The sequence below is a fragment of the Aphelocoma coerulescens genome, chromosome 8 (assembly GCF_041296385.1).
Source record: "Aphelocoma coerulescens isolate FSJ_1873_10779 chromosome 8, UR_Acoe_1.0, whole genome shotgun sequence".
Taxonomy (NCBI): domain Eukaryota; kingdom Metazoa; phylum Chordata; class Aves; order Passeriformes; family Corvidae; genus Aphelocoma; species Aphelocoma coerulescens.
In genome coordinates this window covers 5,369,703-5,393,246 of record NC_091022.1, presented here as the reverse complement: position 1 = coordinate 5,393,246, position 23,544 = coordinate 5,369,703, and the positions used below count along the sequence as shown (strand labels likewise).

Sequence of the window (23,544 nt, the reverse complement as noted above, 5' to 3'; positions counted from 1 at the left end):
TTAATATATATTTCCAGATGCACCTTTAAGTCAGATATATGACAAGTTATGTGCCTTTAAAAAAGCCGTAAGATCCACGGAACAAAATGTAGCAAATTTTTTCCCTGTCTAGTCTGTTTTGGTTGTTTTTTTTTTTTAATACAGGCAGTAGGTTGTGTTTTAATGTCACAATAAGGGTTCGTTGGATCTCATTAAGATGGGAAATGAGATAGCAGAGCTTTGTAATAATATTAGAGACAGAAACTTAGAATGATACTAAAGACATCTATATTGTTTAAAACCAAAAGGGATGTCTATTAGAAACAATTCCAAAGCAGTGGAGGGTAGTGATGTAAATAGGAAGAGAGTGGGATTAATTCTTAATTATCTTATTAATAGATTATTTTTTCCTTTGTGTTTTGTCAGTATCCCGAGCCAGGGTTGGTATTGACTATCATTAACATGCTGTCTTCATGCCCTCAGTATCAAGGTGTTTGTGTAAATATTGGACATTTTTTATTTATAATCCCAGTTTTAAAGCTTTTTATCTCACATACTTTACAAAATAGGATTTAAACGAGTCAAAAAAATACTTTTCTGAACTATCCTCTAAATAATGGCAGAATTTAAGGAAATGTTCTTTCAGACTCAAGGCAGGCTGTAAGCATTTAAAACAAATGCTGTTTAAAAAACATACCCATACACAATCCCAAACCCTAGATTTATGGACAAATATTGTGCCAAGTGGAAACTGTAAGAGAAAATTGAAATGTTAGAATGCCTTGTTTGCAAGATGAGTTTGACACCCTCCTTGCAAAAGTATCTTGAAATGTTTTTGCACCAAATGTGTTCTGACCTTGGGTCCTGTGTGACACTGCAAAGTTGGTATTTTCAGCAAGGGAATCACAGGTGCCAGTACTTAAGTTATGGTCAGTTTTCATGTTTATTCAGAAGTTAAATGAAACACTGAATTAGCACTTTTGTTCTCTTCAGTAATATTACTCTTTGTGGGATAATGGATTGTCTTTTAGTTAATAATCTATGGTGGAATCACGACTTAACTTGATAGTGGTCAGACTGTAAAATATTTTTTGATCATGTCAGAGAAATGTTTTAAAATAAAGTTGCTTAAAAAATCCATTATTTGATACAGCATTTGGTGCTTGGAGTGCAGCAAATATTGACAAAATTATTTAGTAACTGGTGATGGCCAATTCGTGTGAAAAGATAGGATTTAATCCATTGGAATCTGTGCCAGGGATCTGTCTCCTGCCTGACTTTTGCACTTTGCTTTTGTTTCCTTTTGTAGGGTGAAGGAGACCAGTTACCCCCAGAGCACACTGTCAGACAGTACGAAACATCCAAGATCAGGGCTATAAAAGCTGGAACTTTGGAGAAACTGGTGGAGAACCTTCTCACAGCTTTTGGAGATGCGGATTTTTCCTACATCAGCATCTTCCTTGCAACATACAGGGCCTTTGCTTCTCCCAGGGCAGTGCTGGAACTTCTCCTGGACAGGTAAGAGCCACTGCTGTGCACAACAGGGGAACAGGGGAAAGTCATCAGGAACTTCTTCCCTTGCTTTTAGTGGGCATGGATTTAATAGCCTGTTGTCAAGAATACTGCAAAATCCAGAATTTCAGCATAAACATCCAGTCTATAAATGCATTGCTGCTCACATCCCAACCCTCATAAAGCATAGGTAAGGAAATTGTTCCATGTCTGGCTGCTAAAGAACCCAGCTGGACCAACACAGCAAAATTAATACAAGTTTCCCCCAAAAAACCCAACAGAATGCATGGGCTGCAAAGTCATACCTAGAATAGATTCCTAAGTTTTGCTGGATACCAATATTTTCAGACCTCGTTCTTCTATTTGGGGGCTGCTGATTCGGAACAGGGATTGTACAAACACAAGAAAGAATGGGAGAGCAAATTCTATTACGTCACATGAATATGCAGCCATAAATTTTTGCAGCCAGCCCAGGAACTGCTAAATGTTATAAGAATAGCTTTTACGGTCAGACTGCTAAATCATGGCTGCTATGTCTGCATAAGTGCTTGGAACACACAGCATTAGTTTCTCACCCTAAATTCTAACTGAGACATGACTGGGTCCTTATTTTGGGAGTGTCATATTTGTTGCACTTTCAAAATCCGTGATTCTCAGAAATGGTTGCTCTGGCATGAAGTAATTAGAACAGAGAAGTGGCATAAGAACTCCTAGGGTTTAATTTTTGCTCTCCAACTAGGTAGATAAGGAACAAGGCATGGATAAATTATCTGTGCTTTTCTATCTGAAAAGGACAATCTTGTCTGCTTTGTAGGAATGCCATCTGGCTCAATTAGAAAAGATAATAATAACCTGACAGTCAGGTAAGCAATCAGCTGAGAAAAGAGCAGCTATCCTGGAGAGCCGACTTAGTTACAGTTACATTGACTGCTGTCTATCTCTCAGTCCATCCCAATTCTGGTTCAGATGTGAGGAATAATAAAAATTGACAGTGGAAACATACAAGAATATAAAAACATTAAAGCTCTAAGGAAGTTGACCCTGCCCGCCTCCTCTCACGCTGATTTAAAGAGGTGAAAATGTCAGGAGACGGCAGGAAAGCCCAGGAGAACTGTCTCCATAGAACAGAACTCTCTTTTCTGAGCCCAGTTTTGATCTTGCTGGCTTGTGTACCTCTCAGAGCAACATAAAACGCCCCCTTCAGAGGAGCGGGCTGCCTGACCTTGTCAGCATCATCCCCAGCCTTTTATAATACACAACAGGATCCACAGGAAATCCTAGGAGGTTACCACTTCCTTCCCCTCTCACAAATCTTAGGAGTGTAGTGCTTAAGAATCCATGGATGTTTCTCTTGGCTTTTTGTATATCATGGATAATCGCAAATTTTATGGCTTGGGAGAAAATATAGATTAAACTTAAGATATAAAAGTTGGAATGATATACATGTAGCTGAGGAATATGGACTTGTGAAGAAAAGCAGATGTTATAAAGAAAATAATTGAAAAAAAGATGGATTGTAATTGATTTTAACCAGCTTGGTTTTCATCTCTAGATTAGTTGAGAATAAGTAGCCAAGCGTCTACATTTTTGCAACTTTGTTTTTAGTGATACTTGTTAATAATCAGGGTACGGAGACTAAAGTGGGTGTCAGTGCATAATTCGTGTTTTGTTTTGTGTGCCAGTGAAGTAATAATGAAAAAGGCAATTTTTTTTCTTTTTTTAAAAAAAAGGCAGCACAGTTTTGGCATTTGTTGTCAGTTTTAATTTCATCTGAAGAGCTTGAGCCCTGTCTCTTGTTCAGGGTTGTGAAGTAAGGGAACAATTAGGAGTAGCAGTGCTAAGCTCTTGTTTGGTCCAAGGGAGAACAGTGATGTGACCAGATCAAATGGGCCCCTCCAGCTTTTCACAGGTGAGCAGCTCCTTGGGAGAGAGGAGGGAATGGCACTCACATCTCCCATTTGCAGGGTATTACATTTTGTAGGTACATACTCACTGGAAAACTTTCTCCACAGTGTATTTGTGGAAGCTGGATCACCCTCAAGCCCAGTGCATTCAGTTTATGCTGGATTTGCTGTGGATACAGTGCTGCAGAATTGTCTGATTAATGTGTTAGACTTACACAAACCCAGCTTACACAAAAAGTCCTGGGACTCTTGGGAAAATGTCCTGGGAAATGTACATATCCTATACCCTAAGTGTGTGGGGATACCTGTTGGTCACTTGATGCTGTCTGCAGAGTATCGTGTCCACGCAGTGCAGTACTGACTGAATTTGGGGCAGGAAGCATTTACGGTGTCCAAAAGCAGGTGAGGTGCTCTTCCCTGAGTCAGGGAAGCAAATAAAAAAGCTGATGCTGTACTTAAGAGAAACTTTGGTTTTAGAAACAGTTTCAGAAATCTGGTTGTTGCATTTTTTTATTTTCTTCCCTCCAGGATTTCACATTACCCTTTTGCTTTTGATTAAATTTGAGACTGGAGCCCTATTAATTTTTTTACCCAGATTCAGCCTATTGAGGTTTTTTTTTAAGATAGATTAGAAGTCACTAGATAAAATCTTGAACATAGGCTGGGACGTTGAGAAGTGAATGGGATGACTTGTGTTTCCAAAGTTATTCAGGAGTAATTGAACATCCACATCCCTTTAGCATTCATGGGAGTTCAGCATCTAAGTGCAGCAGACAGCTTTGGAAATCTGCTTTTAACACTGTACATTCTGATATTTTCTAGTTGTTTGGAACAAGTGGGCAGGGAGAGCTAAAAGAAAAAGATCTGTTGGCATTTTGATGTGGAAGACCTCCATGGAAGTTCCTGGAGGGAAGAAGAGTGGCTCCTCCTGCCCCTGGGTGTGGGGATACAGTGTGGTGCCTTTGGTATTCCCAGGGGGATATTCCAAAGTGTGATGGAAGCCAGAGTTGGTTAGCTATCCAGATGAGGATAGAAGGAGGCCAAATTCCTCTCCTCCATTTTGTATTTTGCCCTGATAACCATGTTCCTCAGAAGTGGAGCTGTGCTGTGCTTGGCGCAGGCACAGATAAAGTAGCAACCAGTCCCTGTCTGGAGCAGTTTACAGAGGAGGGAATTGAGACTCTTTGTGGGAGAGCTGGAGCTGGGTAATGACAGCAAAGAACAAGTTAGTTTCATGTTTCCCACTCGTTCCTTTTGCTGAAGGGTGAATGGAGAGGACAGGGGAGGCGGAGGGGGAGCATCGAAGGAATGGGTCCTGCAGTAGCAGAGCCACACGTTTTGGGACAGCAGCTTTGTGGTGTTTGACTCACTGCTGTTCCTGTAGCATCTATTATTTCTTCTCTTCTTCCTTTATATCAGGTAGCTTGTCTACTCAACTCAAGAAGTGATTTCACTTCCATGACTCCATGTGTGTAGGATTCAAGCCACCTTATTTTTCCTGAGGATCTGGGCTTCCAAATTGCTTGTTTTGATGCTTACAAGCTTATTTAGGGCTTTGTTTGGGGCTGTTGCAGAGATCACCTTTCTTTATTATTTCTGAGTTATTCAGAGTATTTTCCTCCCTCTTCTTAACAGAGATGCAGGGGTGCATTCTCCAGTCTGTTTTCCAGTATTTAAACATTCAGTATTAACCATTACATTCTGCTCTCATTTGCTTAGTCAGTCCCTTTGAGTGCAATCTGTAACTTCCCAAACGCCAAGCTGAAAAGTTCTGTGGGCTACAGGATCCTTTTGTTGCTTGTGTCTCTTTTTGTATGCAAAGCATTCCTACAGGCTGGGCAGTGAAAGGCCCTTTGTTCGGGAGCTGATGAGAACAGAGTGCTGGAAGCCTGCAGAAAGGCTGTTCTTTATATCAGTTGTGTCATTAACTCCTCCTAACCCGTATTTAATGACCTGTTGTTCATGGAGAGATGAGAGGCAGAGATTTGCATCTGGCAACATAAGGAAGCTTTATATCCTTCTCCAGCTTTGCACGGAAAACTGTCTACTCTTTATTGCTGTCTTACAGATTTCTCCTGTAAAACTCAGCTTGTGTCTCTAGTGGGATTTAAACACAAGTGCCTAATGTTCTGCAAAGACATATTTAATATTTCATGCAATAGTAGGACAATGACATTGGGACTCAATAAATTTTTCTCAAAGAATTAATGGCGAGTTTTAAAACCTGAATATAAAAATTTAATTTTTATTTTAAAAAATTCCCCCAGCAGGGGGAAAGTGCCTTTTGTCTACTGGCTAAGATGTGTTTTAGGCATCTTACAGAGTAGATGGCAGTGGAGAGTGAAATCCTCTCCCTTTAACAGTATATCTCTGATTCTTATATACGAAGCCTTAGACCAATGCTTGAGAGGAGCATAAAACTATCACCACTTCCATCCATTGAAACCTTTTTGGATGAGTTTGTGACAGTTCTGACACAAACCTTTGGGGCAGAAGCGGCTCATTGTGTTCTCTCTGTCTGATGTTACCAGGTTGTTGTAGCACAAGCACTTAAGGATGCACTTGTTTTAACTCTTCAGATTAATTGCACGTGTATAAACCTAAATGGATAAAATCAGCTTGTCTTATTCTGGACAGTGAGTAATCGTCCACCTTCATTAAACCTGCCTTTAAGGAGCCATGGAATTCTTAATGGATAATTATGAAGCTGTGTATCTGAAACAATGGGCACTCCCACTGAAAATGAAGTGCATGATTGTGCCTGCAAGGCACAGGGTTGTGCCTTGTAGGTAAGAGATTTTCCCTTTGGCACTGTTGGAGTTTGCCTATGGTTCCCTCTTTCCCAGTGGTGTTTTTACAGCATCGTGGGCTTTTCCCACTCATATAAGAAGTTTGGGCGCAAAGCGAGCACTTGCCACCTGGGAAACATTGAAGCAACACTTGGAGCTGTTACGAGTGGCAGGCGCTAGAGACACGGGAAGCCGTACTGGAGAAGGTGGTTGTGTTACAGTCTTGCTGTGCACTGGAATGTTGCCCTGGGAAAGGATGGAGTGAAAACAAGCAGAAGGGTTTTGGAGCTGTGAGCAAAGACACTGTTTTGGTTGATTCCGCCTGTGTGCAGGCTGCTTCATATAAATTAACAAATTAGGTTGGAAGATACTGGCTGTTTCTTTAGGATTTTTTCCCTCCTAAATGAAATAATCTTCAAGCTCCTTAATTCTGCCCACATGTTAGGATTCCTTGTAGTTTGAGCTGGAAGCACTTTGTAGTTGTTTATGGTATATGAATGATGCTATTTGGGATTTTGCTTTTATTCACTAGAGTTTCTTCTAAACATCCATCTCCTTTTTCAGGTTTGGAAACCTGGAGACCTCAAGCGATGGAGAAGTGGCAAACCTGAATTCCTTAGAATCTGAGATGGTACTCAGGGTGTAAGTATGGATTTGCACTGTGGAGCAAGCCCCAAGCAGGATTTGGTCTTGTAGGAGGATGTGGGCAGCAGAGCTGTTGTTTCTATTGAAAATTCACAGCACTGTTAGCATGCTTAAACAAGCTCGTGCAAAGGCCAAATACCGATTGTCTTGTAACATATCCAATAATACAATACAGACATCTTTTGCAGGGAAATTGTTTTGGAATTAAACATGAGATGAACACATCTAGGCCAACATTTTGTTGATTAAGCAAGCAAGGCGTGTTTGTTTCCTCTGCCTTATCTGTGGCAGTAAGTGGTTAGGACTGATTTTATTGTCCTTACAGCAGTGCCTGCAGAGCAAAGCTGAGGGTGACTCAGGCAATGTGTGTGTGCATGGATCTTTTCCATTAGTGCCCTGTGATTTACAGTGCTGCTTTTAGACTGAAATTTAAATTCTGAGGTCATCCTCATTTGCAAAAGAAATAGCAAAGCTGTTTTGAACTGCAGTTTAAATGAGAAAAAGGTGGTTTGGCTATCCTCCTGGGGTTTTATCTTTAGACATTGGGTGTACAATGTGCCTTAGGTCATCAGCATTTGTACTTTGACATCTGTAGTTTGCATTCACTATGGCATGCGTGGTTATATTTGATTACAGAATGAAGATGCTTGATTCTTGTCAGCATTACTGGTTTTCTGTTCCTCTTGCCCCCTGGGACTTGACATAGGAGCTCAACTCTCAGTCTTTCCTGGCTGGTAAAATATTTTGCTCTCATTTTGCTATGAGAACTCCTCAAAGAACAGCTGGTAGTTAAAATTTGGTCACAGGCACCAAGGAGGCAGCATTCTGTCATGGATAGAAGCAACAACAAGCAGCTAGTGGTTCCCACACTTCCATGCAGACTGAGCTCTAGGGTCTCTTCCAACTTTGGGCAAACCATTTGACCTCCCCCTATCTCAGTCATAAAACATGAGCTAAAGCTGTACCCTTCCTGCAGAATAGCTGAAGGATTTATGCTGGGGGTGAGGAATTAATTTCACCAGTATAAACCATGGTGGGATTGATCCCCCAACGGCCTTTTCATGGACCCAGAGGACTTTGATGATGAGATGAAGAGAAAAGGGGGAAAAGTAATCTTGATGTTACTTGTGTCACTTGGGCTTTGGGTGAAATGCATCAATTTTTAGTTATACCTGCAGGTGAGTGTGCAAGCGAATAAAGTAACATTTAGTAGGAGAGTGTGTTGGTTGGTTGGTCGGTTTGTTTGTTTTTAGTGGAATTATTTTCCTACTGACATAAATACAGTTTACCAGCCTTGTCAGTTGCTTCCTGCTGCATCAATGCTTTCTTCCCTCTTGGCACATAACACCTTTGCACAGCCAGGGATGGACAAATGGATGGAGCCTGTGGTCCTATTCCTGTGCTAGCTCAACTTTGGATGAGTTTTCTGACAGATTTTTCATTAATGTAGTTCAGAACAGCTGATTTTAATCCTTTGGCCTTCATAAGTTACCTTTTATGTGTAAATTTGATATCTTTACTCAAATCCATGTCTATAAAAAGCTCAACAATGAAGTTGTCATCAAAGTTATTCGTCAGGTATACATGTTTTAACAGATCCCATATAAATATGAATTCACTTTCCTTCGTTAAAAATTTCCATTGCTCTCAGTTGCTCTGGCTACTTGTCTCTTAGAAATGATTAATGGTATCTGGAAAGTGTTTGGCTTTGTAGTCCTGTTGTGAAACATGTACTTCTGGTAGTTCAGGTGTTTTCTTGTCTGGGATAATTCCAATATAATTGCATTTGCCCTCTTTTCTCATAGAACAGAAACATAATATAGTTGTGCTCTTGGTTTTATATGACTTGCAGAAATAGGAGGAAGAAGCAGTAGAGCCTTGTTATTTCTTGCAATTAACTCTGTATTTCTCAAAGGAAAAAATATCTCATGGGGAAGCCTGTGGTCTGTGGCCAGAGACCTTCTGCATTCATCAGACTCCTGTTGTGACAGCTCAGAGGCTTTAAAAAGCCAGTTGGGCCATTAGAGTTGGGGATGCAATTTAAAGCATTTCCACTGGTTTGACACACAAAAAAGTTAAGAACAACTGCAGAAGGAGAGTTTATGACTCCTTAAGTACCTCACAGAGCCTGAAAGAGGGAGGGGTAGCAAAAACTGAGGATATGTGTGGAAGGAACATTGTCCTGTGTGGTGCACTGTAAGCCCACAGGTTACTGCTTTCTATGTCGAAATTCTCTGTCCATTTTGCACTTGTAGTATAGAGCTGTGATGTATTTTGAGGAGAATGTCTGATGTAAACTATCTAAATTTTTGGCAAAATTATGTGAATATTCCACACAGTGTTTATGTAACTCAGAACCTGCAGATCTGAAACAAGGGCTTGAGCACATTTGTGGTGAAGCCTTGTTAGAGGGGCTTGTGGGAGCTTTAAACCTGCCCTTCTGTTCCCAGATCTTGCAGTGATTCTGGACTGCTGCTATGATGTGTAGTTGTTACTGACCCAAGATCCCTTGAGCTGTGTTTAAAAACATGCCTTCCTGGGACCCCTTCCGCCAAGGGGATTTTCTCCTCTTCACTTGAACATCATTCCTATCATATTTTGGGCTGCTGAGGTGGTGTTGGGGTTTTAGTTTAGTCCTAGGGGGTTTTTTTTCTGCTAAAGGAATTTTCCCCCTATACATGTTGCTAGGGGAGCAAATGGCCAAGTACTTAAGAAAAACAAAGGACCTGGCTGCTCTTTTTGTTTCACCTGAGTGTGTGGGCAGTCGGTATCGGTGTTCAGAGAGAGAGAAGCTGCTGGTTCTTTCGGCTGTTTTTTCTTTCTGCGGAGAAAGATGCCAGGATCCCCGGCCCACCTTCCTTGCCCCGCTGGAGGCCGGGCTGTGGCCGCCCTGCCCCGCCGCTGCTTTGAGGCTTTGCTACACTGTAGCCGTGCTCGCCCTGCCTGCCCAGACCTCTGGGGGGGTTCTCTGTTTGGATACATCCCGTCTGTCCGGGATTTGTGCTCCTCCCTGCCGCTCCAGCCTGCTGTTCCCGAGGGCCCGGCCGTCACCGGGGCCAGCTGCCCAGGGGTTTGTGAAGCCCTTGTTCCATCCCTTCCCGGGATCCCAGGCCACCGGTGCCGCGTGCTCCCCGAGCTCGCTCCGGAGCGCCCCCTGCAGCCGCGGGGGAACCATCGCACCTGCCCTGCTCACCGGGAGCCGCCAGCGCCCCTGCCGGCTGCGAGCGGAACTGCACCCGAGGGGAAAGGGCCTGACAGCCGAGAAGGCTGGGACTGGGTTTGTGATTGTTTGCTGTTACTGCCATAGTTACTGTTGTTTGTTTGACTGGTTATACACATATAGATATATAATAGTAAAGAACTGTTATTCCTATTTCCCACATCTTTGCCTAAAAGCCCCCTTGATTTCAAAATTATAATAACTCGGAGGGAAGGGGGGTTGCATCTGCCATTCCAAGGGAGGCTTCTGCCTTCCTTAGCAGACACCTGTCTTTCAAACCAAGACAGGTGGTCAAAAAAATTGTATTTTTCAACAGGGATCTGACTTAATTACATCTAATATGTGGTTTAAACAAAGGTACTGTAGTTCTCAAAATACCTTAGATCTTAGAGTTGTGAGTAAACTCATCAAAACCATCAAAAAATTTGTAAGCTTCAAACAACCTGCCTTTTTCTTTCCCTGTCAGGACCCACCTTAGCTTTTCATGTTCAGTAGCTTGCTTTCCACACTTCTCACTACTTTCAGTCCGTCAGAAAGTTCATGATCACAAGTAACAGAAGAATAAACTCCAGAAAAGGTCATATATTCCGGCTAAACGTCTGAGTTAGATGGACTTCAGCCTGTGTTTCCAGAAATATGACTCCGTGTCTCTTAATTTTCTGATAAGAGAATTGAAAGGAGTAGCTTATTTGACCCTCTACCTCCTATAAGTAATTTTTTTGTTCTTCCTGTTTTCATATCAACAAGATTGCCTTGTGCTGTGTCTCATTCTGGATGTTTTTGTCTTGAGGGGTGACTGACTTCCCTCCTCGTTGTAGGTTGTTGCTATCTTTGGAGTCTTCTGTGTTCTCTGCATGGCTTTTTGCTTAGGACTTCTGTTCACATTCAAAAAAATGTGTAATATGCCAAGGTGTGTGACAATTCAGAATAAAATCATATATACATTAAACACAAATTATCAGCATGATGAATAGCACTAAAATGTAAAGAGAGGTCCATACAATTTCTACTATAATTCAGTTATGTTCTTGGCTTTTAAATGAGGTTGTAAAGTTGAAATGTGTTGTTTGGTATGTGTCACCTGACAAAAAGAAAATGAGGAAATAAAGTAAAGCAAAAAGTAGTTCTTTCTCTTGCTCATGTCTGATGTGAAGGCTCTTTGCACCTTATCAGGCAGAGTCATGGAAAACCTGAATGGTATAGTCACCTCCTCAAGATCTTTCAGCACCTTTATGTATTCTGGGAAGGGGGTCAGCAAGCCAAGCAACTGATGCTGTGTGGGGCCTTCAGTCCTCCCCAAATGTCCAAGTGTACTGCCTAGGAGATAGAAACAATGCTTTTGGTGATAGGACCTATCCCCTGATCTCACTTTGGAGCAGACCAGTTCCTCAGTTAACTGTTAACTCTGTTAAAAGGTTGGGTTTTCTATGCAGGGTGATCTGTGGAACAACTCGTGCCATTTTCCTCCTTTAGTGAAGGACAGTGTTAATTTTGATTTCTGGGATTTTGATTTCTGGGCAATTAGTCCACTTCTGGCAGACAGCTGGTCCCAAAGCACAGGCTCCATGAATTTAAAGAGGTGATGTGCTAAAAGAGCAGACACTGCTTTCCCTGGAGGTTGACATTGAAGACCAGGCTGACGACTGGAACTGAGAAAGGAACATAAAGCCTCCACAATCTAAAATATTGTAGCTTCTTGTACCTTCTGGGAGTCAGTGGCTCTGCAGGATCCTGAGGTGTCTCTGGGTAGCATAAGGGTCCCAAGCCAGGCCATGGCACTGGGATGTCTTTCTAAGCCTGTGACACCTGGGGAGCTGAGGCAGCACATCAATGAGAGCTGAGCTGGCTGCCAGCAGTTTTAAAGATTTGTGTCAGCGCAGTTCCCAGAAGCAATTCATTCCTGTCCAGACACACAAAAAGCTATCCAGGCTGGCAGTCCAGGCTTGCCTGTGATGTTTGCATTTGGGGGAAGCCTAATTTAATGTTAACTGAATCTAGTTCCTTGGAGACCTTACTCAAAAATACAGGAGTAAAAACCTGGGATTACCTGCAGGAAAGGTTTTTCAAGAGGCAGACAATGTTCCCATAATGATCTGTGGACTTGGACCATGATTTTTTGTTTGTATGCCTTCCAGTCTAACTTTAGTACTACCATGGTTTTTGAATCCATGAGTAACAGCAAAAAGTCCTTTCAAGCTGCCTCTTGGACTACAAGGCTGTGGTTTCCTTCTGCTACTGGGTTTGGCTTGCTGGTTTGGAGTCCATTGGTGGTGCTTTCCCTCAGATGAACGACAGGCCACAGAAATGACTCAAAATACTTAGGGCTTTTTCGCTTGTCTTGAATGTCAGCCCGTAGTTGCATCTGCTTTATTATCAAAGTGTGGAATTTATTTGTTATTAAAACTTGGAATGTGGCACAATTGAAATCCACAGACAAAGCAGCTTGAAACTAAACTGAAACCTTGTTTCTTTCCATAGCACTTGAGGGAAATAGCTCAAATAGAGAGAATTAAGGAACTATTCAGCGCCCACGTGGCATGTCTTGCATGTTCATCTCTCCTCTTCTGCATTAAAATAGCAAATACCAAAACCTTCAATGCAGTACCACAGCATTTGGAGTTTTTCATAGTGACAAACAAACATTCTCCCATGGCTTTTTGTACATTCAGACCTTCCTGACCAAAACCTTGTCTTTTGGTTCCTTCTGAACCAAACAGTCCCACTGGAAAACAATGTACACAGTTACAGCATCGCAGAAATAAAACTGGGCCTGAAACATTGTACTCCAAGACAATAGACACCAAAAGAATGTGAGACAAATGGAAGAAAATTGGCTGGAAGCTTCTGATGCCTGGGAAATCCATGGTGGGGAGCAGTTAAGATGCATTTGGGAGAGCAACAATCAGTCATGCCAGTAAAGCAAATTAAGCTAAAACAACATCAGAAACCAGCGTGGTTACATGAGAAGCAGAGTCAAACACAGGGCAGTGGAAGAGTGGGAGAGTTATGAAAACAACCAGAACCAAGCAGAAAAGAATAATTAGAAAGAAAAATAATGATTGGCATCTCAATTAAAACAAAGAGCAGCTAGCAGAGTTCTTCCCTTAGTGGCTTCACGTGCATCCTGGCAAAAGTCTCCTATATGTTATTGAACAAGTATTTCCAAATCAGAAGGAGCTGATAATTTGCTGGAAGTCATCAGGACGGTATTTATAAACAAACTGGGTGTGAGAAGCCACCTTTGCAGCAACCTTTCCTTGTGGTTTTCTCACATTTTACCCCTGATTTAACAAGCAAAACTGAGAAAACACAGATGACTTAATTTATTCTGTGTGAGCAAGCCTGAGAGTTACTGCCTGGACATTGGAGGAAAGGGAATAGCCATCTGTAATGAGTATTTTCTTGATGGACTTAAGTCTGCATTTGGCAGATTACAGATAGTTTTGTGCACATTCTTACAGAATTTCATAAAAAATCAATAATTTAACCTCTTTTTGCAGCTGAGGTTCCTCTTATTAAGTATTGAGATTCCCTTCTTATTCTTTAGAAGAAAACACTGCTTTTGCCTTTTTGGTCAGAAATTGAGGTTTAACAAGTCTGAGTGCCGAGTCCTGCAGTTTGGCCTCAACAACCCCCTGCAGTGCTACAGGCTGGGGACAGAGTGGCTGGACAGTGGCCAGGCAGAAAGGGACCTGGCGGTACTGGTTGACAGCCAGCTGTACATGAACCAGCAGTGTGCCCAGGTGGTCAAGAAGGCCAATGGCACCTGGCCTGGATCAGGAATAGTGCGGCCAGCAGGGCCAGGGCAGGGATTGTCCCCCTGTACTTGGCACTGGTGAGGCCATACCTTGAGTGTTGTGTCTAGTTTTGGGCCCCTCAGTTTAGGAAGGATGCTGAGATGCTCGAACGCATCCAGAGGAGGGCAACAAGGCTGGTGAAGGGCTTGGAACACAAGTCCTGTGAGGAGCGGCTGAGGGAACCTGGAAGAAAGGAGGCTCAGGGGAGACCTTATCACTCTCTACAACTCCCTGTAGCCAGGTGGGGGTCAGTCTCTTCTCCCAGGTAACCACTGACAGAACAAGAGGATACAGTCTTAAGCTGCACCAGGGGAAGTTTAGGTTAGACATGAGAAAAAAATTCTTCACTGATAGTGATTGGGCACTGGAATAGTCTGTCCAGCGAGGTGATGGAGTAACTGTCCCTGGAGGTGTTTAAAAAAAGACTGGACGTGGCACTCAGTGCCATGGTTTAGTTGATGAGGAGGTGTTAGGTCATAGGTTGCACTTGATCTCAAAGGTTGTTTCCAACGTAGTTAATTCTGTGATTCTCTGAAATGCTGTCTTTAATTCCTGTCAGATCCTGTCAGGACTGCTAAAGTTGTCTTCCCAGAAGAGACAAGGCCACACAGAATTCCCATGTGGTGGGAGGGTCTCATTTCCCACCTCCGCTGTGCCCTGCTGAGTTGACAGAGCTGTTGGACTTGGAGCTGCCACAGTCCCATCACCTTCTGTGCAGCTCATGGGCAGATGGGGGTGTGTGAGTTCTTGGTCCCAGTTTGTGAACAACAGGCTCGGATATACTTCTCCACCTACCTGGGTAGGTTTTGGAGACTGAAACCTTTGGAGATGTGTTCCAAGCAAAGCTGGTGTGGAAATCAGAAGGCTTTCTGGATAGGTATGAAACTTGACAGCATTGCTTAGCAAAGCCTGGAGTCTGTGGCCAAGCAGCAGAGGTGTTAAGCAGTGAGGGTTTTTTGTATAGGCAGGAAAGGAAAAATTTATAGCTCATAATCAACCCATGAAAAATATAGTCTGTGGTGTTTCTTTCATGTCTGAGCTCTTGGAAGGCCCCTGTTCCTATCTGGGTCTGTCGAGTACAGAGAGTTTCTTTGCAAGGGCAGCAAATGTAAAGGTACTGCAAGATATGGGCGAGTGTCCAGCCCATTTCCAGCTCTGGAAAGCTGCATTATTCCCTGGCACTCCAGTAAAACAGACGGGCAGCAGGAGGTCATTATGGCACAGTGTACCTCTTCTCTCTTTCCTATTTCCCCTCTTGACTGAAATGATTTTGCTGGCAAAAATCAGTGTCTGTAACAGCTGTGAACTCTTCACCCTGCTCTGGGAGACTGTGTGTCTTAAACTCTGTTTATTCTTCAGCTTAAAAAAGTGGCCACCAACCAAGCCTCTGGAAACTGAGCTTAGTGTAGAGAGTGTGTGAACAATATTAGTACAAGAACTTGCCCTATGGAGAGGCTTTTCCTTCCAAATCATGGCTGAATTGGTAAATGGTTGTAGGAATAGAATACCTAGCCTGGCTTTTGGTGCTGCGACCAGGGGAATGATGGTTGTGATGTGGGTGGGGAAAAAGGAGCATGGAGCAGGAGGAAATGCACTATTTGGGCATGGAGCGAAGCACAGTGCTCCCTGCCTGTGGTGGGAATGAGAAGGAAATGCTGTGGGCATAGGACAGTGGTGTTTGTGACTGTTGGTGCTGCTGTGACAGCATTCTGGGTATGTGAGGGGCTAGAGAGGACAACTGAAACTGGGAGGGTTGTGGGAGAGCCTGGGAGCATCTACCTGTTGTGGCCTTTCCTGGCCTTGGGATGTGGAGCTGGTGTGGCACTGTTGGCTGTGCCACAGCTTGCAATGAAACCTGAAATCCAGAACGTGTTTGTATGTTAATTCTTGATTGTAAATACTTTTCATAGCTCTGAAACTGTAACTCCAGCATTTCTCCTGTCAGCAAGCCTAACCAAAGAATATTACCAACAGGTTTCCAAATACTTTCATTGAAAATTCAAAGTATCCACATTATCAGAACAAGAAGGGACAGAAACATCAGACTTAAATGGATGTGATTTCTAAAATGAAATCTGTCTGGTATTAAAAGTTAATTGAGTTTTGAGGAAAAACCAACACCGTTCAGATGAGACACAGAGAGTGGGAGAAACTCTCTATATTGTTTCTTAACTATTGGTTTATTTTGGATGCTGCTGAGCAGCTGAGTTAACCAGAGACTGCTGTGGTTTCCCAGCTTGGAGCAGGAATGTGCCAGTATTTGTACACAGCTCCAGTAGCGAGTTCCTTGGGCTGGAAGAGACTTGAGATACAGGAGTGGTATTGGAGACCTGGAAAGTTCAGGGCCTTTTTCTCAGGAAGTTTAGGTGTTTATCATGCCTTTTATTCTGAAATAAGGAGCTTAAAGTTTTAAGAAAAGTGTTTATTTTTTAGTATTTTTCTAGTTTTTCTACACTGAGTTGAAAATTGTCAACAACATTGCAAATTATTTCTGGAAAAACATAGCTTAAATTGTCTTATTTTCTTACAAAATCAAGTTGAAATGATGATAAATCCTTGCAAATACAGGATCTAAGGGCATTCCCACAAGCATATATTGTGCAGTATCTAAGTACCAAACTAATAGATGGGTGTGGATGAAAACCTACATAAACCAGGAAAAGCAAACAAACAGATCACTTCCCCCTGCTTCAGGCAGGGGTGGAAACCATGCTGAGTCATCAGCTCTGCTTTCCCCTCATCCCCCTCAGTCTGTAGAAGGATTGTCAATGGGCTGGTGTCCTTTTTAGCTGCATGTGTCTAAGAAAGTCTAGGATAACTTCCCTGAACAAGATCCAGTGGTCCTACAATTCCTTAAGCATCCTTTTCCTGCTCTGCCAGCATGAGCAGGACACCCTTTTTACATGGTGTAATTTGACAGCCCCTCCTTGGTTTGGGCTGAAGATGAAATCAAGACTCTGCTGATACATTTTTAATCACTAAGATTAGCAGGATCACTGTGTCTCCTAGACTCAGCTCTCTTGGCACTCCCAGGCTGACCCTGGCATGGGCAGCCTCAGGCTGCAGCGAGGGTTTTATCCTCCCAGATGAGGCAATCCCTCTCACTGTGTGTGCCTGTGGGGGTTAGCTTCAGGATTGTCTCCTTTTTCCTCCATGAAAGCCACAGTTTCATGAGCAGGCAGGTTTTGTACCAAGACTGCAGATAAGAAGGAACATGGCATGGAGGGATATGCAGCTGCAGTATGGTCCCCAGGCTCTGCAGCTGATGAAAGGCCCCAGAGGAAGCATTTGATTTAGCATTTCCACTGGGAAGGAGCCATGAATACCTTGTTTCCTCCCTGCTATTTTCCCACAACATCCCAGGGAGTGGTTATGGAGCAAACATTGAGCTTTTCCCAGTGGCCCAAGATGGAATGAAGAAATTATGTTGTGCTGTTGATGGTGTGTGTAATGTCTGGTGGTTGCTAAATGTGCCTGTAGTACAGCTCAGCACAGATACTTCAAGTGGGCTGTGAATATGTTTGTTGTTCTGTTGGATACAGGTACACTCAGTTCCGTCTGGATGCAAACACTGTGTTCTCTCTGTTTGCTTGTAGTGAAATAGCATCAGTCTTACGGGCCTGGCTCGATCAGTGCTCGGAGGATTTCAGGGAGCCCCCTGACTACATGTGTTTGCTGAAGTTGCTGGAATATCTGAAGAGTAATATGCCCAATTCTGACATGGAGAGCAGGGTGCAGAACCTCTTGAAGCAGTTTCAGAACCAAGAAGTAGAAGCTGTTGGTGAGTTACTGTTCATTCTCTCTTTCTGTCCTTCCAGACTGTAAGGTGCCCCAGGGATTTATGTGCAGTATGTTTCACCACCTCTCATGCTTATCAATAGTATTGTGAGGCTCACTGGTGACTTTTGTCTTCCTTTTTTGTTTTTTAAAAGGAAACCCAACATCTGTGTGAGGCTGCAGGTTCTGTGACGGATGAAATAGTGTTACAGTGTGAGGTGCCTATGTCTGTTCATCCTTGGGTGGCTTGGGAAATCCAACACCTCTCTAATATTTAGCCAAAGCTTTGAGACTGCTGCAGCAGCCAAGTGGCTAATTGTCAGCACACTTCCACTATCACTGAGTTAAAACACACAGCTGCTCTCTAGCTGGGCTTCTCACTTAACGCCCCCCCCTCCCCCCCAAGAAAACCCAAACAAACAAAAAACTGAATACAGAGCTGAGACAAAATACAGCTTGAGTCACAGGCTTTATCCTGCAGCTTTTCTTCCTAGTTACCATCTTGTCAAAGGAAGTGTCTGTGGGTGTTTTTTCCTATTGGAGTGGCTGGCTGCTGGTATCCAAGGACAGCGGAAAATCTTATGTTATTGGGGGTCACAGTCTGCTGGAACAATGGAGAACTGTAGTCACACAAACCTGACACATCCCCGTATCCTGGTCAGAAAGCTTCCTGTGGCAGAGCTGGGAAGTGGGGAGAGCTCACGTAAGGTATGAATGAGAACTGGAATCAACTTCCAGCTTTGGTAGAGGGGTGAGAGGGAATAATTCATGCCACAAATGATAAAGGAAATGCCAAAAAACCCACTTTCATTCCATAAAAGTCATGTCCGCCGGATGCTCCAGAAATACCATGTCAATGCCTAATATTGTGAAATGCCAAATTAGTCATGAACAGAAAAAGGAGTAATGCCCAGAGCCCAGGCCTTTATTGAGCACAGGTATGGGAACAGGATGGCTAAGATGTCCCTAGTGCTGATCTTTCCTGGCTTGGTTCCCCCAGCTCAGACAAGGAAAACTCATAAGAACTATATTTGGGTTCATCTGCTCTTCAGAGTGAACAGAAGTTCCCAGCAGCCCTGCTTCTGTATTTGTTTCCTCAAGGGACAGCTGGAAACGTTCTTTTTTGAGTCATAGGTAGGCCAATAGGAATGATACCATTTTCCAAATTGTGGAAGAATAGAGGCTAGTTATTAGAGTAAAATAAGAGGAGGGCAATGAAATTAAGCTGTGGGGTCTGCAGAAAAGACTTTTAGGATTGCCTTACATTTATCAGAGCTCCATCTTCATACATTTTCTTTCAAAATTCCTGATACATTGTCTGCAATTGTTGTTGATAATTACTGTCCCAAAGCATTCCTGCTGTGTTCTGAATTTTGAAATTTGGGCTCTAATCCTACGGCTTGATTTGGGTAATCAAACTTCTGTTCCCTGCTGCCATCAGCCATGCCAGTAGATTAGATTGCAGTACCAGATAGGAAGATTAAAGCTGCTTCTGGCCTCAATTCTTGCAGGTTGAGCAAGCAAACCAAGAAGAAGCAGAGGTTGCAGGGTCAGGAGGGACATGTGCTTGCTCTCAGTGCAGTCAAGAGGCAGTCAGACTTTGAGAGGGCTGAATGGACCAGAAGGGTCCTAAGATGATGAGATACTTGAATACAAGAGGATTCCAGCTTGTTGGAGAGTAGGGAAAAGACTGGTTACACATCTATGAGGGAGAAAAAGAGGGACAAAAAAAGAAAATGAAAATTTACACTGCGCTTCAGGACTTCATTTTAAGCATGCTGTGAGGTTTTGTGTAGCGCTGCAGCTCAGTGGTGAGGATTTTCAGTTGAATTTCGAGAGCCGAAAGGAAAAGGAGTTTTTACAAAGCCAAAAGGAGTGAGATTCTTGTAGCAGTTCAGTCCAAGTCCATTTAATTATGAAAATTTTTACAAAATGGCCACGGAAAAGTAGTGCTGGAACAGAGGTCTCCATTTACCACACTGAGCTCTGCTAATAAATTGTGCAATTCAAATGTACAGATGGAAATCAGCCTGTAGACATAACTTGTTACATCAGAACTGTAGGAATTTACATTGGTGATTATGTTTTGTTAATTACTGGAGGAAGGAACAATGAAGTACTTTGAAAAACAATGATTCTCTATCACGTTATCTGCTTTAACGTCTCTGCTATCACGTTTTTGCTTTAATGCTCTACTTTAACTGGATATGAAGTCTTGCATAACATTCTTTGTTTTTGTAAATGAAATCTCACCAGTAGTAAACTTAGTACTTTGGTTGTTAGTCTTTGACAAGTCCCTATTTTTTTCTCCCTCTTATGGAGTTACTGTTGCCTTACAGTAAAAAGGGATTAGGATTTATTTTCAGGGAGCTTCTGTTTGACTTCCTTCTCTACCATGGGAAACAAGTGTATATTTCTTGGTGTTTGAATTTTTGTTCCCAGCTTCTGGGAGCCAAAAGGTGACATGGCAGCAGCTGTGGAACCCTTTCCCTTCTGCAATGGCTCAGGTCCCTCAGTGAGGAAAGTTCTGCTCTCCTACCTTGTCTCTGCTGCCCAGTGCAGATTTGAAAGAACCATTCAGCAGAATACTGTAGGTGCTCACTGTATTCCATTTCCTGGGAAAAATTCCCTGAGAGGAAAGGTGAAGGCTGCTGGAATAAACTCTCTTCAATATAGCCCATGTAGCCACAAAGGGTGCCAATAAATCTGGTATCTCCTTTTATTTCTGGATAGAAGAGCATTCCTAATGCAGTATTTTGGGGGTATAACTGCAGCCTCATGCCTTTGTAGTTTGATAATTTTTTTTCAGATTATAAATATTGAAAAGTAGATTTAAAAAATTGTGCAATGTCAGTAAGGAATTTTTTTGGGGGTGGTGGTGATGTTTTTTCTTTCAGAAGAATAGTTAGCAAATGGGTCAAGCCACTTCTCTGCTAAGATTTGTTCTCTCTATTTCTTTTTATTCCACCTTTGCTTTGCCAATTTAATCTTCTGGTCATTTTTCTCACTCAAATGGCACAGTGGGGCCATTACATCAGCCAGGGCCTTTGGGGCGTTCTGCTGTAATACAGTGATGTTGCAAAATAAACAAGCACCTGCTTTGATTCATTGTTTGCTGTATAAATTTACTGAGTGTTGTTTTCCATTCTGGCCAGATGGGTTTTGTAGTACTTCTTCCAGTGACCTGGTTGATGGAGAGGAACTGGAGATCAGCAATCCAGAAGAATTTTCCTCTTTTCAAGACCACGTTGTGGCCGAACAGCTAACATACATGGATGTTGTATGTAGAGTATTGCATATAATATAACTTTAAACAAAATAATATATGGGGGTTTTTTCAGTTATATTGCTATAAGTGCAGGGTTCCAGAGCGGGACTGCTGCTGGGAGACAGAACACAACTCTGTGGTTATCCCTGGTTATCCCAGCTGCTTCAGTCATTGGGCTTCTCCTCCTGTCATTCTGAAGGTTTTTTTTGTTTTGTTGTTTGTTTTTTTTTTAATGTGTAGCCTCTTTTGCAGAAGTTATTACTTGGCACTGAGAAATAGCATGTTTTGACTATATTGCTACCTGGCTTAAAGATGTCTAGGTACTCTGGACTGTAATGCTCTGATTTTCCTTTGTCTGTATCAATCTCCTTCCAAATACCATTATATGAAAAAAAATTTATCTCAGTTATGCAGCTGATATAAAGGTGTCCCTTATTTTCCCAGTATTGTTTAGCTGACAGCTCTTTTAGGGTATCAAGCCTATAAAGAGTGTGCCAAAGTATATTTTAAACTAAGAGAGAACCAATACTTACCTTTAAGTACCATATTAGATTTAGATAAAATTTGTCCTTGAAACCTGTATTTCTTCATGTGGATAAAAGAAATTTAGGAGAAACTTGCTGGCTTACCCTACCTCTGTTTCCCTCTAGATGCTCTTCAGAAGAGTTGTGCCCTACCACTGTTTGGGATCCATCTGGTCTCAAAGGGATAAGAAGGAAAACAAGAACCTGGCTCCAACTGTCAGAGCCACCATCACTCAGTTCAATGCAGTCACCAAATGTGTCATCAGCACTATCCTGGGGACCAGGGAGCTCAAAATCCAGCAGAGAGCCAAGATCATTGAGAAGTGGATTCATATTGCACATGTAAAACATTTATTCTGTTTAATGTTTTTTGGGTGGGTGCCTTGGAGTGAAGGAGTTGGGAGAGGAGAAAGGGGTTGTACACATTGGTCCCAAGCCATCTTAGCTCTAATTCTTTCTATTTTTAACTGATTTTTTTGTGATACCAAATGAATATTGCCCTTCCTCTCCTCAGTTTTTCCCCACCATGGAAATGGGGTTGATACTTGGCCATGCCAAAGCTTTAGAGAAGTCCAGATAGCTGATATCAGTAGCTCTTCCCTTGTCCACTGATGGAGTAACTCCATCGAGGGAGGCCACTGGGCTGGGCAGGCAGGACTTCCTCAGCATGTGGAATCACCTCCCTGTCCTCCATGTGCCTCAGCAGAGCTTCCAAGAGGATCTTGTAGCAGGTTCCATGTTTCTTAATCTTTGCATGAAGGTGGTTTTTACATGCCTGCTTTACATAACTCTAGTTTGCTAATTTCCTAGGTTTTAATATTTTACTGTAAGCTTCCTAATTCCCCTCAGAGCACTGGGCAGCTGGCAGTAAATGAGACCTCTCTGGAAGAGACCATTTCAAGCACTTCCATGTGGATTTGTGTTGACTTCTAAGAATCACATGGATTCTTTTTGAGCTATACAGAACAGTCAGAAAAAGCTGAAGCCAGAGGCTTTCCAACCTTGGCAGTGCTTCTGTGCTTCCAGAGGCAGCATTCAGTCCTGGCACCTGAGCTGTGGCAACTGCATGGTTCAAGAAGCTGGTATGGGGAAGGTCTTGGACCTCTCCTGTGGCACTTATGTCTGCTTGTTTTTATCATCATCTGATGGATGCTTCATTGCCGGTGTGAAGGGATTAGGAAGTTTGCCTTCCAATTTCTACATGCAGATCTGAGTTGCAGAGGGCACCAGCTAAAAGGGCCTTCTTCCTGGGGCAGGCTGTAAAGAACTTTGTCATCATCCCAAGGCAGGAGGGAGGCCTGGGGAAGCCAGGACAGGCACTGCCCTCATCCCACTCACTCTCTGGGTGGAGAACTTTTTTCTACATCCCTGTTGATTCGGTGATTCTCCCTTTACTTAATTCATGCCCATAATTAAATGCTCCAGTTGTAGCATGAAACACATGAAAAATGTATGCACACACTCTGCAGAATAATGGCACATGCACAGGAGCTGGGTACACATATACTTAGCTGCCCACTTCTGAAGGCAGCTGCTTGCTTTGTGCATGCAAATGAGTGTTTTGAATAGTTAGGTGCCTGAACTAGAAAATAATCCACTCATTAAAGTACAGTTATTCACTGACAACTAAACTTAGCAGCACAGAGTTCCATGTTTGTTATCCCTTTGTGACTTTTGGATCCTTTTTCTTGGTTCAAAAGATAAACTGAATACTTTCTGTAACTGCCAGGCCTCTCTGCTCCACCTAGATCTAAGGTTCCTGAGCAGGAGCCACCAATTTCACTCAAACAATATTTTCTTTACAAATAAAAAGTAAAAATGAAATCATTACGTTTCGCTTAACATTTTTTATATCAAAGCTGTTTTGCACAGGATTCTTTCTGGTTTTCCCTCTGTAAAGGACACAGCATGAAACAAAATTATTCAAACCAGTCTTAGAAATTCTTCTTACATGCAAATGAAAGCTTGCTCAAGTTTAGTCTCCAGTCGGTTGAATCACTGAGAACACTAAATCCAATATTAAATTCTTACTGTGCTCTAAGTTATACAGCATGCAATTAAGTCAAGATGGTTCCAATTGGATCTTCCAGTCCAAACTCCTGTTGTACTGGGAAGAAAGAAAAAAAGCT

The 23,544-nt window shown here is 42.6% G+C and overlaps 1 protein-coding gene across 1 annotated transcript in view; it reads left to right on the top strand.

The window, feature by feature from the left end:
• Positions 1-23,544, top strand: part of RGL1 (ral guanine nucleotide dissociation stimulator like 1) — a 57,684-nt gene that overhangs the window by 20,005 nt on the left and 14,135 nt on the right. The window contains exons 3-7 of the mRNA XM_069023781.1: positions 1,289-1,497; positions 6,749-6,826; positions 17,443-17,627; positions 20,779-20,903; positions 21,542-21,757. Of these exons, the coding sequence (XP_068879882.1) occupies positions 1,289-1,497; positions 6,749-6,826; positions 17,443-17,627; positions 20,779-20,903; positions 21,542-21,757 (813 nt within the window). The remainder of the gene's footprint in view (positions 1-1,288; positions 1,498-6,748; positions 6,827-17,442; positions 17,628-20,778; positions 20,904-21,541; positions 21,758-23,544) is intronic.